Source organism: Armigeres subalbatus, chromosome 3 (genome assembly GCF_024139115.2).
Source record: "Armigeres subalbatus isolate Guangzhou_Male chromosome 3, GZ_Asu_2, whole genome shotgun sequence".
Classification (NCBI taxonomy): Eukaryota; Metazoa; Arthropoda; class Insecta; order Diptera; family Culicidae; genus Armigeres; species Armigeres subalbatus.
The window spans coordinates 107,474,876-107,491,515 of NC_085141.1; the positions used below are offsets into that span (position 1 = coordinate 107,474,876).

Consider the following 16,640-nt stretch of genomic DNA (forward strand, 5'->3'; position numbering starts at 1 on the left):
TGTGAGAACGAAGCCAATGCTTACGAGATGGTCGATGCGGGTTATTGGTCAGTAAATCTTTGGAACAGTATTCAGAGCACTGTTCCATTGGATGCAGTTCTGGTTGAATATGGTTCTTCACGTGTGTAAACATATGATTTACAAGCATTTTTCATCCCGTGAGGGTCCCTATATGGAATGAGGAAAACGGCTTGCAGATTCAATTTTCTACTTATGGATCTCATGTTTTCATTTATCTTCAAAATGCTTCTCAATAACTAACATCAGTCAGATGGAAAGGTACCGAGTTATGAAGTTCAGTCTCTGATGTCATAAACTGGTGTTGCTTCCCAAAACTGGAGTGCAGCTTAGTACATAAAAGTATTCATAAAACATTTCTATAAGTATTTATTAACTGTAAAGTTTCGGAATCGAGTCCGAATCAACAATTTTATCCAAGATTATATTGTAGATCTTTATTTAAAATGGCACCTCAAAATCTTATGGCTTTGAAGAATAATTGAAAAGCTTGTCCAAGTAGAACACGTTTTGGGGTGACAGTGATTTACAACGAATTCTTTTAATTGAATCATTTAATTTGAATTTGTATTCCGCCTGACTGAACCGATCACTTGATCCCAAAAAGCCAAGTGCGATAAAGATCCAATTGATTTTTAATACACTCTCTGTCTTGCAAGTTCGTGGCTGTCTGGACCTGCAATACATCTACTGCACAAGTCAATAACTGTCAAAGCACCTTTGTAACGATCCATTGAGCGCGCCTAACGGTTCGATCATGTTCCGTATCAGGTAAGTACCACACATCAATCGATCACCTCGCGGCTCGATCGATGCTGGTTGTATACGTTGGAGGTCAGATTGCGATCAATTCGAGCGGAGAGATTGTCTGTGATTGATAAGGCGCTAGAAAAATTTCGTTTTTTTTGTTTTCAATACTCGTGGACCTACCTCAAAACTTGGTTCGTACACACGATCACCGACTGTTGGTTCGAGTCCTGACCGTCGCGGACCTGCAGCACCACGTGCACCCAAATGAAGTCGTTTTGTCTCCGCTGCATCCGTACCAGCAGAATACAGGAACGGTCCTGCTCGGATTGGGTAACTGGAATGAAGGTATTCAGATGCGAAGAATACAAATCAGGTGGGTTGAAAGATTAATGAACCACGGAGTGTTTGGATGAGTAAATTTCAATTAGGCTAATGATCGGTGATCAATTCTCGCTTAACTTTTCAAAAGGACCTAAGTAACATTTTTTTCATGAATTAATTTGAATAGCGCAATCAATAGTTTTCATGTTGTTATGTTGATTACGCTATTCAAATTAATTCATGAAAAAAATGTTACTTTGGTCCTTTTGAAAAGTTAAGCGAGAATTATCAGAAGGGGATGGATATTCTCCAAAAACAGCGATGAGGAGAAAATGCTTTAAATTCTACTACCAGCGAGACCAGCATCGCTAGTTAAAGTTTTTGATTGATGTTCTAGCGACGACAGGAAGGCAAGCTGATTGTAGAATAAAAACTACATGTGAATCACGTCGGATCGATGAGCAGGAACAGCTTTGTTTTCCGTTTATCGTCAAAGGGAGAGCACGCAACCTCCCGGGAAATGTGACATGGTTGTCAAGATCATGTTTACCGATAACCGATTTGCCATCATTAATTTCTTAATTACTCGAGATGTTCATCAGATGCATTCCGTCGCCGACGACAGCCGGACCGGTATGGAACATCTCCTCTAGGGGATCGCAATCTCTGTGAGTTCCACTTGGCATCATCGATCCATCCATCACTCACAAGCGGGTCTCCCACAGATCGCCGATCGAGATAAATCGCACAAGTCGGTTCCCGATCGCCCGCCTGTCATCGCCGTTTTATGTTATCAAACCAAAACCCGTAGAAGTGGAGGACACTTACTCAGTCGGTGTTTGCTTTGTGCCTCCCGCGTCGATTCCCAGTGCAGCAACTGGTACCACGAAATGCCCTGCAATTCGTTGCGATTGTACCCTAGATGGAATTCACCGCTGAAATGAGAAGAATCAAAATTTTCCGTGTTTAAATTCCATCGCGCCTAGTGGTTGTGGATGTGTGTAGAGAATCGGAGGATCGCCCCGGGCTAAGGAGCGCGAATTTAGTGGGCATATAATTCCAAGGACCCTCCCACCCGTTCTGCCGGTCGGTATGCAAACTGATTTGCTGGATCGCGCTCGCATGAAGATGTTTGTCGAGCCCAAAGTGTTGTTTTGCATTAAAATTCAATAAACCATACAGGCGGAGGCAATGGAAATTAAGACTACAAGCTAGCCTGCTGGAACACACCTGGGCTGGGACCCCGATCGATATAGAGTGGTCATATGGGGGATCATCAGATATGTTACGTTGTGGCAAGTAGATACGGCGCAAATATTGACCTCCGGGGCTTACGTGGTGTGGTGGCTTGAAGAATTTCGAGGGAGGATTTCAATATCGCAGATCGCAGATCGCGCACCCAGCGATCGTCGTTCTCGATATGAATCGAATGAATGTCTGTATGGTTTGCGATAAATCGATTACAATAGGTACAGAAATCAGTCCCTTGCACGAACACGTGCCTTCTAAAAAGGGTTAATTTTTTGGAATGGCAAGCGAATCCACGACATGTTTGAAGCTTTTGAAAATGTTTATTTGTGGTTAGATTTTGAATGAAAACAATTATGGCAGTATAATTATGATATCTTAGAATTGTTTTTCTTTTTACTTACGCGCTATTAAAACATAATTATCTTTTCCCTCGACAGTTATGTAGAGTAGAAAACAACATTGGCAGTATGTGACTATTGTTGGTAATATTTACGTCAACCAAGAAAAATAAACCACTTACGCAAATAATTTAGATTCAAACAAACAATTCAAAGTTTAGGCTACCATTTATTTATTTATTCATTTATTTACTAGCTGATCCGGCGAACTTTGTCTCGCCAAAAATTGGTAAATTTTCTGATACAATTTTTTGCGTCCACAATTTATCTAGAAAACAAATCGGTTCTTCAGAATGATCTCTAATTTTTTTACAACTTTGTTTAATATATATAGATGACCAAAATTTTGAAATTCCATGCAAATTGTACGCAAAACTATTTCATCGAAAAGATTGAGTTTTGATTTTCAAAGCCTTCCAAATTCATCATAACGTTTTTCCTCGTAAAGAGAAGAAGAAAACGAATATAAATTAGCAAGAATTGGGCTGTCTATTCCTGTGTGATGCGCGGTCGTACAAATGCCAACTTTCTTTTATGTATATAGAAATAGAAGAAGAAGAAAAAGAAGAAGAAGAAGAAGAAGAAGAAGAAGAAGAAGAAGAAGAAGAAGAAGAAGAAGAAGAAGAAGAAGAAGAAGAAGAAGAAGAAGAAGAAGAAGAAGAGAAGATGATCAAATTTTAAAAACTCCATGCAAATTGTACGAAAAACCATTTCATCGAAAAGATTGAGTTTGAATTTTCAAAGCCTTCCAATTTCATCATAACGTGTATTCTCGTAAAAAGAAGTGGAAAACGAAAATTAAATTTGCAAAAATTGGGCTGTCTCTTCCTGTGTGATGCGCGGTCGTACATATGCCAACTTTCTTTTATATATATAGAAGAAGAAGAAGAAGAGTGATCAAAAGTGATCAAAATTTTTAAAATTTCATGCAAATTGTACGAAAAACTATTTCATCGAAAAGATTGAGTTTTGATTTTCAAAGCATTTCCATTTCATCATAACGTTTTTCCTCGTAAAGAGAAGAAGAAAACGAATATAAATTAGCAAAAATTGGGTTGTCTATTCCTGTGTGTTGCGCGGTCGTACAAATGCCAACTTTGTTTTATATATATAGAAGAAGATTAACTATCATAATAGCACAAATAACCAACTAATAGTTATCAAAGTATATGCTACTAAACACAAGTAAACAATAATGCCAATGTTGTTAACTATTTGTAATACAATTCTACGCAATTTTTAAAAGAATTATAGCTAGTCTGTTTTCTACATTCTCTGGGTAACTCATTCCGAATTTTGATAGCACGGTGACGAAATGATCTTTTATTAAAATATTAGAACTAGTTTCTCCAGGAATTCCTCCGGAAGTTCCTCCAGGAATTCCTCCGGAAGTTCCTCCAGGAATTCTTCCGGAAGTTCCTCCAGGAATTCCTCCAGGAATTCCTCCGGAAGTTCCTCCAGGAATTCCTCCGGAAGTTCCTCCAGGAATTCCTCCGGAAGTTCCTCCAGGAATTCCTCCGGAAGTTCCTCCAGGAATTCCTCCGGAAGTTCCTCCAGGAATTCCTCCGGAAGTTCCTCCAGGAATTCCTCCGGAAGTTCCTCCAGGACCTCCTCCGACAGTTCCTCCAGGAATTCCTCCGGAAGTTCCTCCAGGAATTCCTCCGGAAGTTCCTCCAGGAATTCCTCCGGAAGTTCCTCCAAGAATTCCTCCGGAAGTTCCTCCAGGAATTCCTGCGAAGTTTTTCCAGGAATTCCTTCGGAAGATCCTCCAGGAATTCCTCCGGAAGTTCCTCCAGGAATTCCTCCGGAAGTTCCTCCAGGAATTCCTCCGAAGTTCCTCCAGGAATTCCTCCGAAGTTCCTCCAGGAATTCCTCCGGAAGTTCCTCCAGGAATTCCTCCGGAAGTTCCTCCAGGAATTCCTCCGAAGTTCCTCCAGGAATTCCTCCGGAAGTTCCTCCAGGAATTCCTCCGGAAGTTCCTCCAGGAATTCCTCCGGAAGTTCCTCCAGGAATTCCTCCGGAAGTTCCTCCAGGAATTCCTCCGGAAGTTCCTCCAGGAATTCCTCCGGAAGTTCCTCCAGGAATTCCTCCGGAAGTTCCTCCAGGAATTCCTCCGGAAGTTCCTCCAGGAATTCCTCCGGAAGTTCCTCCAGGAATTCCTCCGGAAGTTCCTCCAGGAATTCCTCCGAAGTTCCTCCAGGAATTCCTCCGAAGTTCCTCCAGGAATTCCTCCGGAAGTTCCTCCAGGAATTCCTCCGGAAGTTCCTCCAGGAATTCCTCCGGAAGTTCCTCCAGGAATTCCTCCGGAAGTTCCTCCAGGAATTCCTCCGGAAGTTCCTCCAGGAATTCCTCCGGAAGTTCCTCCAGGAATTCCTCCGGAAGTTCCTCCAGGAATTCCTCCGGAAGTTCCTCCAGGAATTCCTCGGAAGTTCCTCCAGGAATTCCTCCGGAAGTTCCTCCAGGAATTCCTCCGGAAGTTCCTCCAGGAATTCCTCCGGAAGTTCCTCCAGGAATTCCTCCGGAAGTTCCTCCAGGAATTCCTCGGAAGTTCCTCCAGGAATTCCTCCGGAAGTTCCTCCAGGAATTCCTCCGGAAGTTCCTCCAGGAATTCCTCCGGAAGTTCCTCCAGGAATTCCTCCGGAAGTTCCTCCAGGAATTCCTCCGGAAGTTCCTCCGGGAATGCCTCCGGAAGTTCCTTCGGGAATTCCTCCAGGAATTGCTCCGGAAGTTCGTCCAGGAATTCCTCCGGAAGTTCCTCCAGGAATTCCTCCGGAAGTTCCACCAGGAATTCCTCCGGAAGTTCCTCCAGGAATTCCTCCGGAAGTTCCTCCAGGAATTCCTCCGGAAGTTCCTCCAGGAATTCCTCCGGAAGTTCCTCCAGGAATTCCTCCGGAAGTTCCTCCAGGAATTCCTCCGGAAGTTCCTCCAGGAATTCCCTGAAGTTCCTCCAGGAATTCCTCCGGAGGTTCCTCCAGGAATTCCTCCGGAAGTTCCTCCAGGAATTCCTCCGGAAGTTCCTCCAGGAATTCCTCCGGGAGTTCCTCCGGGGATTCCTGCCGTGACTCCTCCAGGAATTCCTCCGGAAGTTCCTCCAGGAATTCCTCCGGAAGTTCCTCCAAGAATTCCTCCGGAAATTCCTCCAGGAATTCCTCCGGAAGTTCCTCCAGGCGTTGCTGCAAGCATTCCTCCAGAAGTTCCTCCAGGAATTCATCCTTAAGTTCCTCCAGGAGCTCCTCAAGGAGTTACTCCGGAAGTTCCTCCAGGCATTCCTCCAGTTCCTCCAGAAATTCCTCCGGATGTTCCTCCAGGAATTCCTCCGGAAGTTCCTTCAGGCATTCCTGCGGAAGTTACTCCAAGAGTTCCTCCGAAAGTTCGTCCAAGAATTCTTCCGGAAGTTCCACCAGGAATTCCTCCGGAAGTTCCTCCAGGAATTCCTCCGAAGTTCCTCCAGGAATTCCTCCGGAAGTTCCTCCAGGAATTCCTCCGGAAGTTCCTCCAGGAATTCCTCCGGAAGTTCCTCCAGGAATTCCTCCGGAAGTTCCTCCAGGAATTCCTCCGAAGTTCCTCCAGGAATTCCTCCGGAAGTTCCTCCAGGAATTCCTCCGGAAGTTCCTCCAGGAATTCCTCCGAAGTTCCTCCAGGAATTCCTCCGGAAGTTCCTCCAGGAATTCCTCCGGAAGTTCCTCCAGGAATTCCTCCGAAGTTCCTCCAGGAATTCCTCCGGAAGTTCCTCCAGGAATTCCTCCGAAGTTCCTCCAGGAATTCCTCCGGAAGTTCCTCCAGGAATTCCTCCGAAGTTCCTCCAGGAATTCTTCCAGAACTTCCTCCAGGGATTCCGCCGGAGGTCCCTCTAGGAAGTCCTCCAGAAGTGGCTCCAGGAATGTCTCCGGAAGTTCCTCCAGGAATTCCTCCGGAAGCTCCTCCAGGAATTCCTCCCGAAGTTCCTCCAGGAATTCCTCCGGAAGTTCCTCCAGGAATTCCTCCGGAAGTTCCTCCAGGAATTCCTCCGGAAGTTCCTCCAGGAATTCCTCCGGAAGTTCCTCCAGGAATTCCTTCGGAAGTTCCTCCAGGAATTCCTCCGGAAGTTCCTCCAGGAATTCCTCCGGAAGTTCCTCCAGGAATTCCTCCGGAAGTTCCTCCAGGAATTCCTCCGGAAGTTCCTCCAGGAATTCCTCCGGAAGTTCCTCCAGGAATTCTTCCGGAAGTTCCTCCAGGAATTCTTTCGGAAGTTCCTCCAGGAATTCCTTCGGAAGTTCCTCCAGGAATTCCGTCGGAAGTTCCTCCAGGAATTCCGTCGGAAGTTCCTCCAGGAATTCCTTCGGAAGTTCCTCCAGGAATTCCTTCGGAAGTTCCTCCAGGAATTCCTTCGGAAGTTCCTCCAGGAATTCCTTCGGAAGTTCCTCCAGGAATTCCTTCGGAAGTTCCTCCAGAAATTCCTTCGGAAGTTCCTCCAGGAATTCCTTCGGAAGTTCCTCCAGGAATTACTTCGGAAGTTCCTCCAGGAATTCCTTCGAAAGTTCCTCCAGGAATTCCTTCGGAAGTTCCTCCAGGAATTCCTCCGGAAGTTCCTCCAGGAATTCCTCTGGAAGTTCCTCCAGGAATTCCTCTGGAAGTTCCTCCAGGAATTCCTCTGGAAGTTCCTCCAGGAATTCCTCTGGAAGTTTCTCCAGGAATTCCTCTGGAAGTTCCTCCAGGAATTCCTCCGGAAGTTCCTCCGGAAGTTCCTCCAGGAATTCCTCCGGAAGTTCCTCCAGGAATTCCTCCGGAAGTTCCTCCAGGAATTCCTCCGGAAGTTCCTCCAGGAATTCCTCCGGAAGTTCCTCCAGGAATTCTTCCGGAAGTTCCTCCAGGAATTCCTCCGGAAGTTCCTCCAGAAATTCCTCCGGAAGTTCCTCCAGAAATTCCTCCGGAAGTTCCTCCAGGAATTCCTCCGGAAGTTCCTCCAGGAATTCCTCCGGAAGTTCCTCCAGGAATTCCTGCGGAAGTTCCTCCAGGAATTCCTCCGGAAGTTCCTCCAGGAATTCCTCCGGAAATTCCACCAGGAATTCCTCCGGAAGTTCTACCAGGAACTCCTCCGGAAGTTCCTCCAGGAATCCCTCCGGAAATTCCACCAGGAATTCCTCCGGAAGTTCTACCAGGAATTTCTCCGGAACTTCCTCCAGGAATTCTTCCGGAAGCTCCTCCATGGATTCCCCCGGAACTTCCTCCAGGAATTCCCCCGGAACTTCCTCCAGGAATTCCTCCGGAACTTCCTCCAGAAATTTCTCCAAGAATTTCTTCTGAAGTTCCTCCAAGAATGATTTCAGAAGTTTCTCCAAAAATTCCTCCATGATTTCATCCAGAAATTGCTCTAGGAATTTCTCCGGAAGGTCCCTCCGGTAATTCCTCCGGAGAATCCTGCAAGAAACTTTTCGGAAGCTTTTGAAGCAATTCCTCCAAATTCCCTTAAAAAATTTCTGTGGAGTCCAGAAATTCCAAAGGAGCTATTACGAAATTTCTCCATGAATTTCTCCAGAAACGTACCTGGAGATCTTTATATTTTTTTACGCATAGTCCCGTAAAATGTCCGTTATGTTTTCCACCAGAAATTCCTCATAGAACACATCTCCACACATTTTACCTGAATCTAACATAGAATTTTTCCCATGTGGAAATTCAGTTGTTGAAGAATTTTCTGGAGAAATTCGTAAAAGAATTTCTTGTTTAAAATACTGTAAACATTTTTGGATGAATTCTTGAAATATTTTCGAGATGGCGAGTTCAATTCTCGTTCCGGTCTATGATGTTTTCGGGTTGGAGGGCAAAGAAAAGCTTTCAATTAATAATTAAGAAAGTGCTAATAGAATACTAAGTTGAAAAGCAGGCCAAGTTCCAGTTGGAATGTAGAGCAATTTAAGAAGAAGAAGCAGTTCCTATATCAACTCACAAAGCATGAGATGTGTACCAGGATACCAAAATCAGGTCAAATTGTGAATACACTTTAAAAATTGTAAGAACTCGCCATGATTCAAAACCAAGCATTCAAAATGTGTGTCCTTCGACAAAAACCTGTTAATATCGTCACCGTTCCAAGGTACTTGAAGATTCCAAACCCCAAATCCAAACCAAGACCAACCGATCATCATCTTACCCATATTTCCAAGCCCACCACCACCACCACCTTCGACTAATAAGGGGGTCACTGCATAGGTTAAGCAGTGTGCCTCTCGACGGCGACGTGACAACGGCTGTATTTTGCCAACATTTTATGTTCGGACCTCGGGGACAGACAGGCAACCAGACAGCAACAAACAACAGCCCCTTCCCGCGTGTGGCATGTTCTTCCTCCTCCGAAACGAGGGAAAACATACGTTTTTGTGGTGGAATCCACCTCCCTTATTCTAGGATGGAGATTTTTGTTTCATGCCCATTGGACACGCAGAGCCGCAGACACAATAATGCTTCATAATATTTATATTGCAATCGGAAGGAGGACTACAGCAGGCATCGAGTATAGAGAAGCTCATATGGCTAGTTCCCGAGTTGCGGAAAGTATCTTGAGTCATAGAAACTATTGATCTATAAGACTCATAATGAAATAGAAGAATCTGACTACCTATAATTTGTCAAATTTGCTCAATGAGTATTTAATTCTTCCTAACAACACCCTCAAATGGGATTTTTTTTTCAAACAGCATGTCGTTAATGTCATTAAAATTATAAAGATTAATAACCATTTGAGATTTGTCATTCCTTCCTGTTCAAGCCGTACGGCTCATTGCAGTCACACATTGCGCACCGACTGCTGGCTGCCGTTCGTTCGCTCGCAGAATATGGTCGATCATCGCTAACGGGGTAACCTGCCTCCGAACCTGTACATGATGCCAAATCGCGAATCGATCGCAAATTTTGCGCTGTTTATGCTACAGCCCCATGGGATGGCATTGAGGACACTGCTGCTGCGGCGTTATGTTCAGTTGGTAGAATAATTGGTAATCTTTGACGCTTGCGGAAAGGGAACGCACTAAATGGGAGTGTTGGCTGGTACGAAATATCACCGCTAGGACATGGTAAGGAATCCAGCGAGCGGCAAGCCTAGTGCTAATTGAATTGTTTCATATGAGAAGATAATTTCAATCCACACTCATTAGCATTTTTGAGTCTGAAGGCAGTTACACCTACTGCTTTGGATGTAGGTGATTGCAAATAAACATATTGTATGGAGACGATATATACGGAGGGGTCATAGAAACTATTGATTTCAAATTTATTCATATGGGCAGATCTAGTAATGTACCTTCCAGCGATTTTGGTATGTGGATAATGTTGAGTAATGCTCCGCGCGGGTTTGACTATGCAGCACTACTCGAACAGAAAGAATTATATTCGTTCCACAAAAGCAGTAGTAAAATTCTTCTTTATTTAACCATTTTTTGTTCTGCAATTATTTTTTACATGTACAGTGATCGGCCGGCTTGCCCCTCCAACTTCGATTTGATTTTTTTATTATTTTTTTTGAGTTTTAAAATATATTATATCATCACCGACGAACCGACGTGTCACTTAATGAAAAATTATTCAAATTTGCTGCCCACGACGCCATGATGAAAAATCATTAACACTACCGCCACCCCCATAATGGCTCGCGAAGTTTTCGTGGCTCAGCTACCAACCTAGGTGTATTAACATTGCAGCGGAGTTGTGTCTTAGCTCATTTGACAGAAGCGATCGCCCGCAAAAGCCAAAGTAGGGTGACCATATTAATTTTTTCCAAAGGAGGACAAATCAGCCGAATCGTAGCGAAAAAGGAGGACATTTGGTTAAAAAGGAGGACATAAAAACATCCATCGATTTTTAGTTTTTAATATGATTAGGAATATTATATTCGTTAGAGTTTTACTTAAATTTATTGAAAGAAGTTTTTGTTAGTGGACACTTGGCATGAAGTCAAATTGAGGCAAGTGCCTATCGCCTCCATCTTGTGCACTTATTCGCTAGCATATGCAACTTTGACTGGAAATACAACATCTCCTTTTTAATATTACATTTCCAGATGAATATTTCTAATTGTCAACGTGGTCTATATTAGGCACTTTTCAGTTATAAACTGTAAGCTTCAACTTATTTTAAAATCAACAGTGAACAAATCTTCTATGTACATAGAAACAGGCCTGGTAGCGGGTCACTTTTTAGTGACTTGGTCACTTTTTTCGGGTCAGTCACTAAAAAGTCTCTTTTCTCGACCTCAAGTCACTAAAGTCACTTTTTCTCGGAAAAGTCACTATTTTTAACTATTTTGAAACTTCTGACTATGCTTCGTGAACACCGTCGTGGAATGGGAAAAAATGTTGAAAAATTTGAACTTCATCCGTCGAAAGATGTTTTATTCATGACGGACATGAAATGACGAATTTAGGAAAAATGACCACTTAGTAATTTTTGGCCCGAACGCTATTCGGAATTTCTTCGTGACTCCAGATTCGCTGTGAATCTCGGAGTTGTCATTAGATGTTGAGAATCTAAATATATTTACAAAGCCAATTGCTGACTCTGCTATGTATAAAACCTCTTTTAAAAACTGTTGAATTCTACACTTTATCAATTAAAATGTTGCATATTTAGATTGATCTTTTTAATTTTAGATACACTTCCTGTTGTTTCGGGGAAATCATTAGTGAGCGAAGGCATTAGAGTAAGCCCATTAGTGTACAAGCTTTTTAGTTTTTTTTATAACAAATAGCTGTATATTTTGAAAAATAAATAAAAATATAAATTTTTGAATCAAAATGGAGAAATTGGCACTTCTGATTGATACTGCAAAGGACTTGCTGAGATTTCTGTCAAAGTTGCTGAAAATCACATCATTTTTGCCGGGATATCGGTATTTATTTTGCTGGACACACGGCTGCGCGGATTTTTGCAGAGCTGCAGCAATTAATACTAAGTGTGTAAAGATTTACCATATAAAGATTATTTTCCGTAATGTTTCCGTAAAAGGAGCAAAATGAATGGTCTCTCGACATCTGCTCAGATAAATACTTAAGAATTTTCCAAAATATATTCTTATGACAATTTAAACATTTCAAACTGCATAAAGGATATTTCATCGAGAAAAATCGTGAATTCGTTGGTTGGTAAATGGTAGCTCAAACTTCTTGTTTAGGCTTTTGTTAAGTCTTGAGAAAATTCTTTAGGTTTTGAAATTATTCTTGGGTTTTAGATTTATAAACTATTTAAATCTATGTCTTAAAATCAATTATAAAAATTTCTGTCATAAAAAAAGTAGAAAATTTTAAAAAATACTTTAAAATCAAATAAAACAAACTTATCAGATTCCTCTAGGCAAAAGACGAACTATTTTAATTATTTGTAAACTTTGATCACTGTCTCATACTTGACACGACTTGAGAAACTAAAGACGTCTTTACTGTTGAAGTCTAAATACGTATACTTGTAAAGATAGCAAAGTAATGGAATTAAATAGTGCATAAAAAATAAGGTCACTAAATAAGCACACAATTTCGTTTTCATCGGATTTGTTGAATAATGTTTTAGTAATACAAATATTTTTTTTTATTTAATCTTTTGCCCCTTCACATTGAAGTTTTCGACCAAAAGATATTAGGAGGAGACATAATTTTTGAAAATTATTAACTTCAAATAAAATCCATGTGCAGTGACAAATGCAAATGAAAGTCACTATTCAGTCACTTTTCCTGCTGCTGAAAGTCACTATTTGGTCTCTTTTTTCGCCATCGTTGGTCACTAAAGTCACTATTTTGAACAGCATTCATCGCTACCAGCCCTGTAGAAAAGAATTTCTGTCTGACCCTTAAAGACTCGGAAAATACTCTACTACTACCGATCGGCGTGAAAATTTGTATGCAGGCGTTTTTGGGGCCGGGAAAGGTTCTTAAGATGGTTCGGGACCCCTCACTCTTTCGAAAGGGAGGCTCCCATACAGAAACAAAACACAATTTTCTTCAAAACTCGAGAGCTAACCAGGGAATCAATCAATTTTAGGCGAAACGAAGCTCGTCAGGTCTGCTAGTGTTGAATACTATTTTGTTGGCATTTTCAGCGATATTCCAATCCCAGAAAAGATCATTACAAACAATTCTGAACATTTAGCCAAAAAGAGCATTGATTAAATGACCAGTGAAGATTTTATTCTTGAAGGCCATTGAAAATCACAATTTAAGGCATGTAAATGATCATGATACCGTCAACTGTATCACCAAGTTTGCAACTGAAGAAAATCAAAATTATCAAAACTGGAGCCGACGTTCTGAAGGCATGGCGGCTGCTCTTTGCCTCACATATTCAAGAAACGTACCATGCGATACTATCCAAAGCCAACTCGATTGGTGTTTACTTGTAGAAAATTGAGGAGGATTTGCTTATTTGCTAAAGTAATCAATTTTCCACAATTCCGATTCTTCTGATATCTTTGACAACTGTGTTACTGTATTTAATTTTCAATATTTACATTGATTTTATTCGAAAACTTGAAGGAAAATATTATATTAGAAAGCAAAATACGCAAATGTGCGCAACGATTAATCTCTGCAACGAATGGATTTCTGTTCCAGTATTGTTTATTAAACTGGAATTTCTACAGAAAAAGTTAATTATTCAATGGTTTTTTAGATATCCGAAAAGGAGGACATTTTAGCGCGAAAGGAGGACATCTGATTTTTAATGAAAAAGGAGGACATGTCCTCCTTTAGGATATCATATGGTCACCCTAAGCCAAAGGCCGTTAAAAAGTGTGAGACAATCAGAGAGCGCCAGTGACACGTCGGTTCGTCGGTGATATCATGACGGCCTTAAGGAGGCGCTAGTGTGTTGTAAAATTTGATAACCTAACTATTATGTACACTAATATTTACATTAAAAATTTGATAACCTAGAATGGAACTAGCGTCCTAATTGGAGCCTGATCCGCATGGAAGTAACGGACCCTAAACTTTTCTTTACGCTCACCAAAGCGTTCATGTATGGTTTCTATCCCGGCCAGACGGTGGACCTTGTTCTTGTCCTGGGAGGGGTGTTTAGGGTCATGCTCAGGAATTTGTTTTAGACCCGTTGAAGTTTGAGGTGGTGGGATTTAGCAAAGCTCTCCCAAACCGGCATGCCATATTCGATCACAGGGAGGATGATTGTAGACAGCAAGCTTATTTTTTAGGGACAATGACGACCGACGGTTGAGTTTCAACAAAACGTTGAACTTCGTCACCGTCTTGTCAACCTGTTGCCTGAAAATAAGTTTGCTGTCGAGGGTCATGCCAAGGTAGTCGGCCTCATTTGCCCATTCTACAATCGTGCCATTGAGGATGATTTTACAGTCCCCAGGCGGAACATGTTTAGGGGATTCAGAGCTGGGAAAAATGACTTGGGTCTTCGCCACGTTGACACAGATCTTCCAGCTGGTGAGGTACTCTGTCAGGGCATCCAGGCCTCATTGGAGTTTTGCCGCTAGCGCTCTGATCACTGATCTACCGTTATGTCATCTGCGAACTACCGGAGGTGTCATCTGCGAACAGAGACAGAATGCCGCCTTCTGGAGGTTCTGGTATGTCGAAGGTGAACAGATTGAAAAGCAGGGGCCCGAGGACACTGCCCTGGGAAACGCCTGCGACGATGTTGTGCGCATTGGAACTCGCTCCGCTGATTGAGACTCGGAATGTCCTTGCCGGCAAGAAATTGTTGATGATTTTCACCAGGTTGCTGGGAAGATTGTAGCGTTGTAGTTTGTACACCAGGCCATCATGCCATACATGGTCGAATGCCTTCTCAACATCGAGTAAAGCCATGGCGGATGTTTTAGAGACAGACTTGTTCCGCCTGAGGAAGTTGGTAACTCGAGTCAGTTGGTGTACGGTTGACCGACCGCGTCGGAAACCAAACTGTTCCTCGAGCAAGATGTTGAGATTTTCGGCAGACAGGAGTAACCGGTGATGAATAGCTTTTTCGAATAGCTTGGACGATAACTTTTGGGCGAGAAAAAATCCTTTCCAGGCTTCCGGATGGGGATGACTTTCGCTGACTCCCAGGACGATGGAAAGTAGCTGAGCCGGAGGTCAGCAAGAGGTGCTGAAAGAACGGAGCACTCATGTGTTTGAGCTCGAGATTCAGGATGCTGTCGAAGCTTGAGGCCTTCATGTTTTTCGACGATGAGATCTCCAGCTCCTCCGAAAAGTCGTTGGGAATCAAAAGGATGTTGTTAGCATGCTCGTTGACGGCTGCTTCGTGTGGACTGACGATGTGTCGCCCAAGATTGTGTGAGCTGACGAAGTGACTACCTATTTCAGCGACCTTCTCTGCAAGAGTTATCATGCGATCCTTAGAGCCATTATTGTCTAGTGTGATTAAAGGTGGAATGCGCCGAGGCGTGGATTTTAGTGTTTTGGTCATTTTCCAGAACGGCTTAGCATAATATGGGAGAGTGCGGAACTTATTCGAGAAATCGTTATTTTTGAGGTCCGCCATTCTGGCCTGGATAACTTTTGTGATTCGATTGCAGCGTGCATTAAGTTCAGGCAGTTCAGTACGCTGAAACTGCCTGCGAGTGACATTCCGCAATCGAATCAAATCTTTGGTGAGTGTATCGATGGTTGAGGTGTTGCTTACTTGCCGAGCCGTCGCGTCGGTACGTGTTGTTCACGGGCCACCGAGATCATCTCCTTGATTGAACGCAGCTGCCAATCAATTGCTTCAGGCGTTACCGGCCACGCCTCGTAGTCAACGTTGTTGTACACGCACCTTCGGAACCGGCCCCAGTCGACTTGGTGGTAGTTACGCCGGAACTGTTGATGCCGATTGACTGAGGAGCCCACTTCCGCCACCACCGGATAGTGATCCGAACTGAGCTCATGGTAGACGACCGGCTGCGAGATGTGGTCGTTCAAGTTGGTGATGTACAAGTCTATTGTCGAATGGACGCCGAACCGACTCAGCCGAGTGGGGGCATCCGGGGTCAGGATCGTGTAGTGGCCTTCCTCCATGTCGTTGCTCCAGATGGTGCCGTTTTGGTTGCCGTGACTGTTGCCCCAGGCTTGGTGCTTGGCATTTAGGCCGGCTTTAGCTTGACTTGGGCAGTACGCCACGATGAGCGTGATTGTGCCGACGGAAGTGGTCACTTCGACACCGATGGCGTCAATATTGTTCAGCTGGAAGTTTGTCAGCAGGCGACAGTTGATGTTGTAGCGAAGACCGTTGGCCACTTCACCTCCCCTGGTTGATCGGCTGAGTCGCACGATACGAAAGTCTTGGTTGTCCTTGGTTGTAGCCCGATGTTTGTCGCCGCAGTTGGCGTATTTGGGATCAACCACCTCCATCTTGTTGCACTCTACGGTCGGATGGAGCTCGCCACACTTGTTGCAGCGCGGTTTCATGCCGCATTTCCTGAAGCAGATGGTGCACTGCGTGACGTCGCGGTGTACCGGCTGATATCGCCCCCAGTCAACGACGGTGTTATTTATAATGCCGACCAGCTTCAGGTCTTTACACCTGCCGAGCCGTGCTCCGAAATAAGATTTTCTTCCTTCATGCCTTGGAGCCCTCGCAGCAAAGCTTTGACCGGCTTCGTGTCGGGGTGGTCACGAGTGTAGTGTTCATACTTGTGGAACTGGAGGAATTCCACGACGGATTGATGATGGTCCTTGTTTACCGGTATCATTTTCACGACCTCGCTACAGAGTCGAAAGGTACATTTCAGCCCATTATCGATCAGCTGGCGAATTTTCGGGCGCAAATCCGGCGGATCGCCCTTCACAAACACAGGCGGGTACTTTTCCTTCCGCTCTGCTTGCACCTGCGGCAGCTGCGATTGCTGCTTCCCCAACAAACAATTTAAGCTGAACAAGCTAGTTTTTTAGTTGAAGAAGCTTATTTGCCACGAAACGAGCTCTTCTTCAGCTT

At 43.6% G+C, this 16,640-nt stretch overlaps 1 protein-coding gene across 1 annotated transcript in view; it reads right to left on the reverse strand.

Annotated features, from left to right (window-relative positions):
* Nucleotides 1–16,640, reverse strand: part of LOC134226107 (uncharacterized) — a 206,215-nt gene that overhangs the window by 16,560 nt on the left and 173,015 nt on the right. Inside the window, exons 8-9 of the mRNA XM_062706661.1 lie at nucleotides 1,918–2,024; nucleotides 949–1,102 (exon numbers count right to left, since the gene is read on the reverse strand). Of these exons, the coding sequence (XP_062562645.1) occupies nucleotides 949–1,102; nucleotides 1,918–2,024 (261 nt within the window). The remainder of the gene's footprint in view (nucleotides 1–948; nucleotides 1,103–1,917; nucleotides 2,025–16,640) is intronic.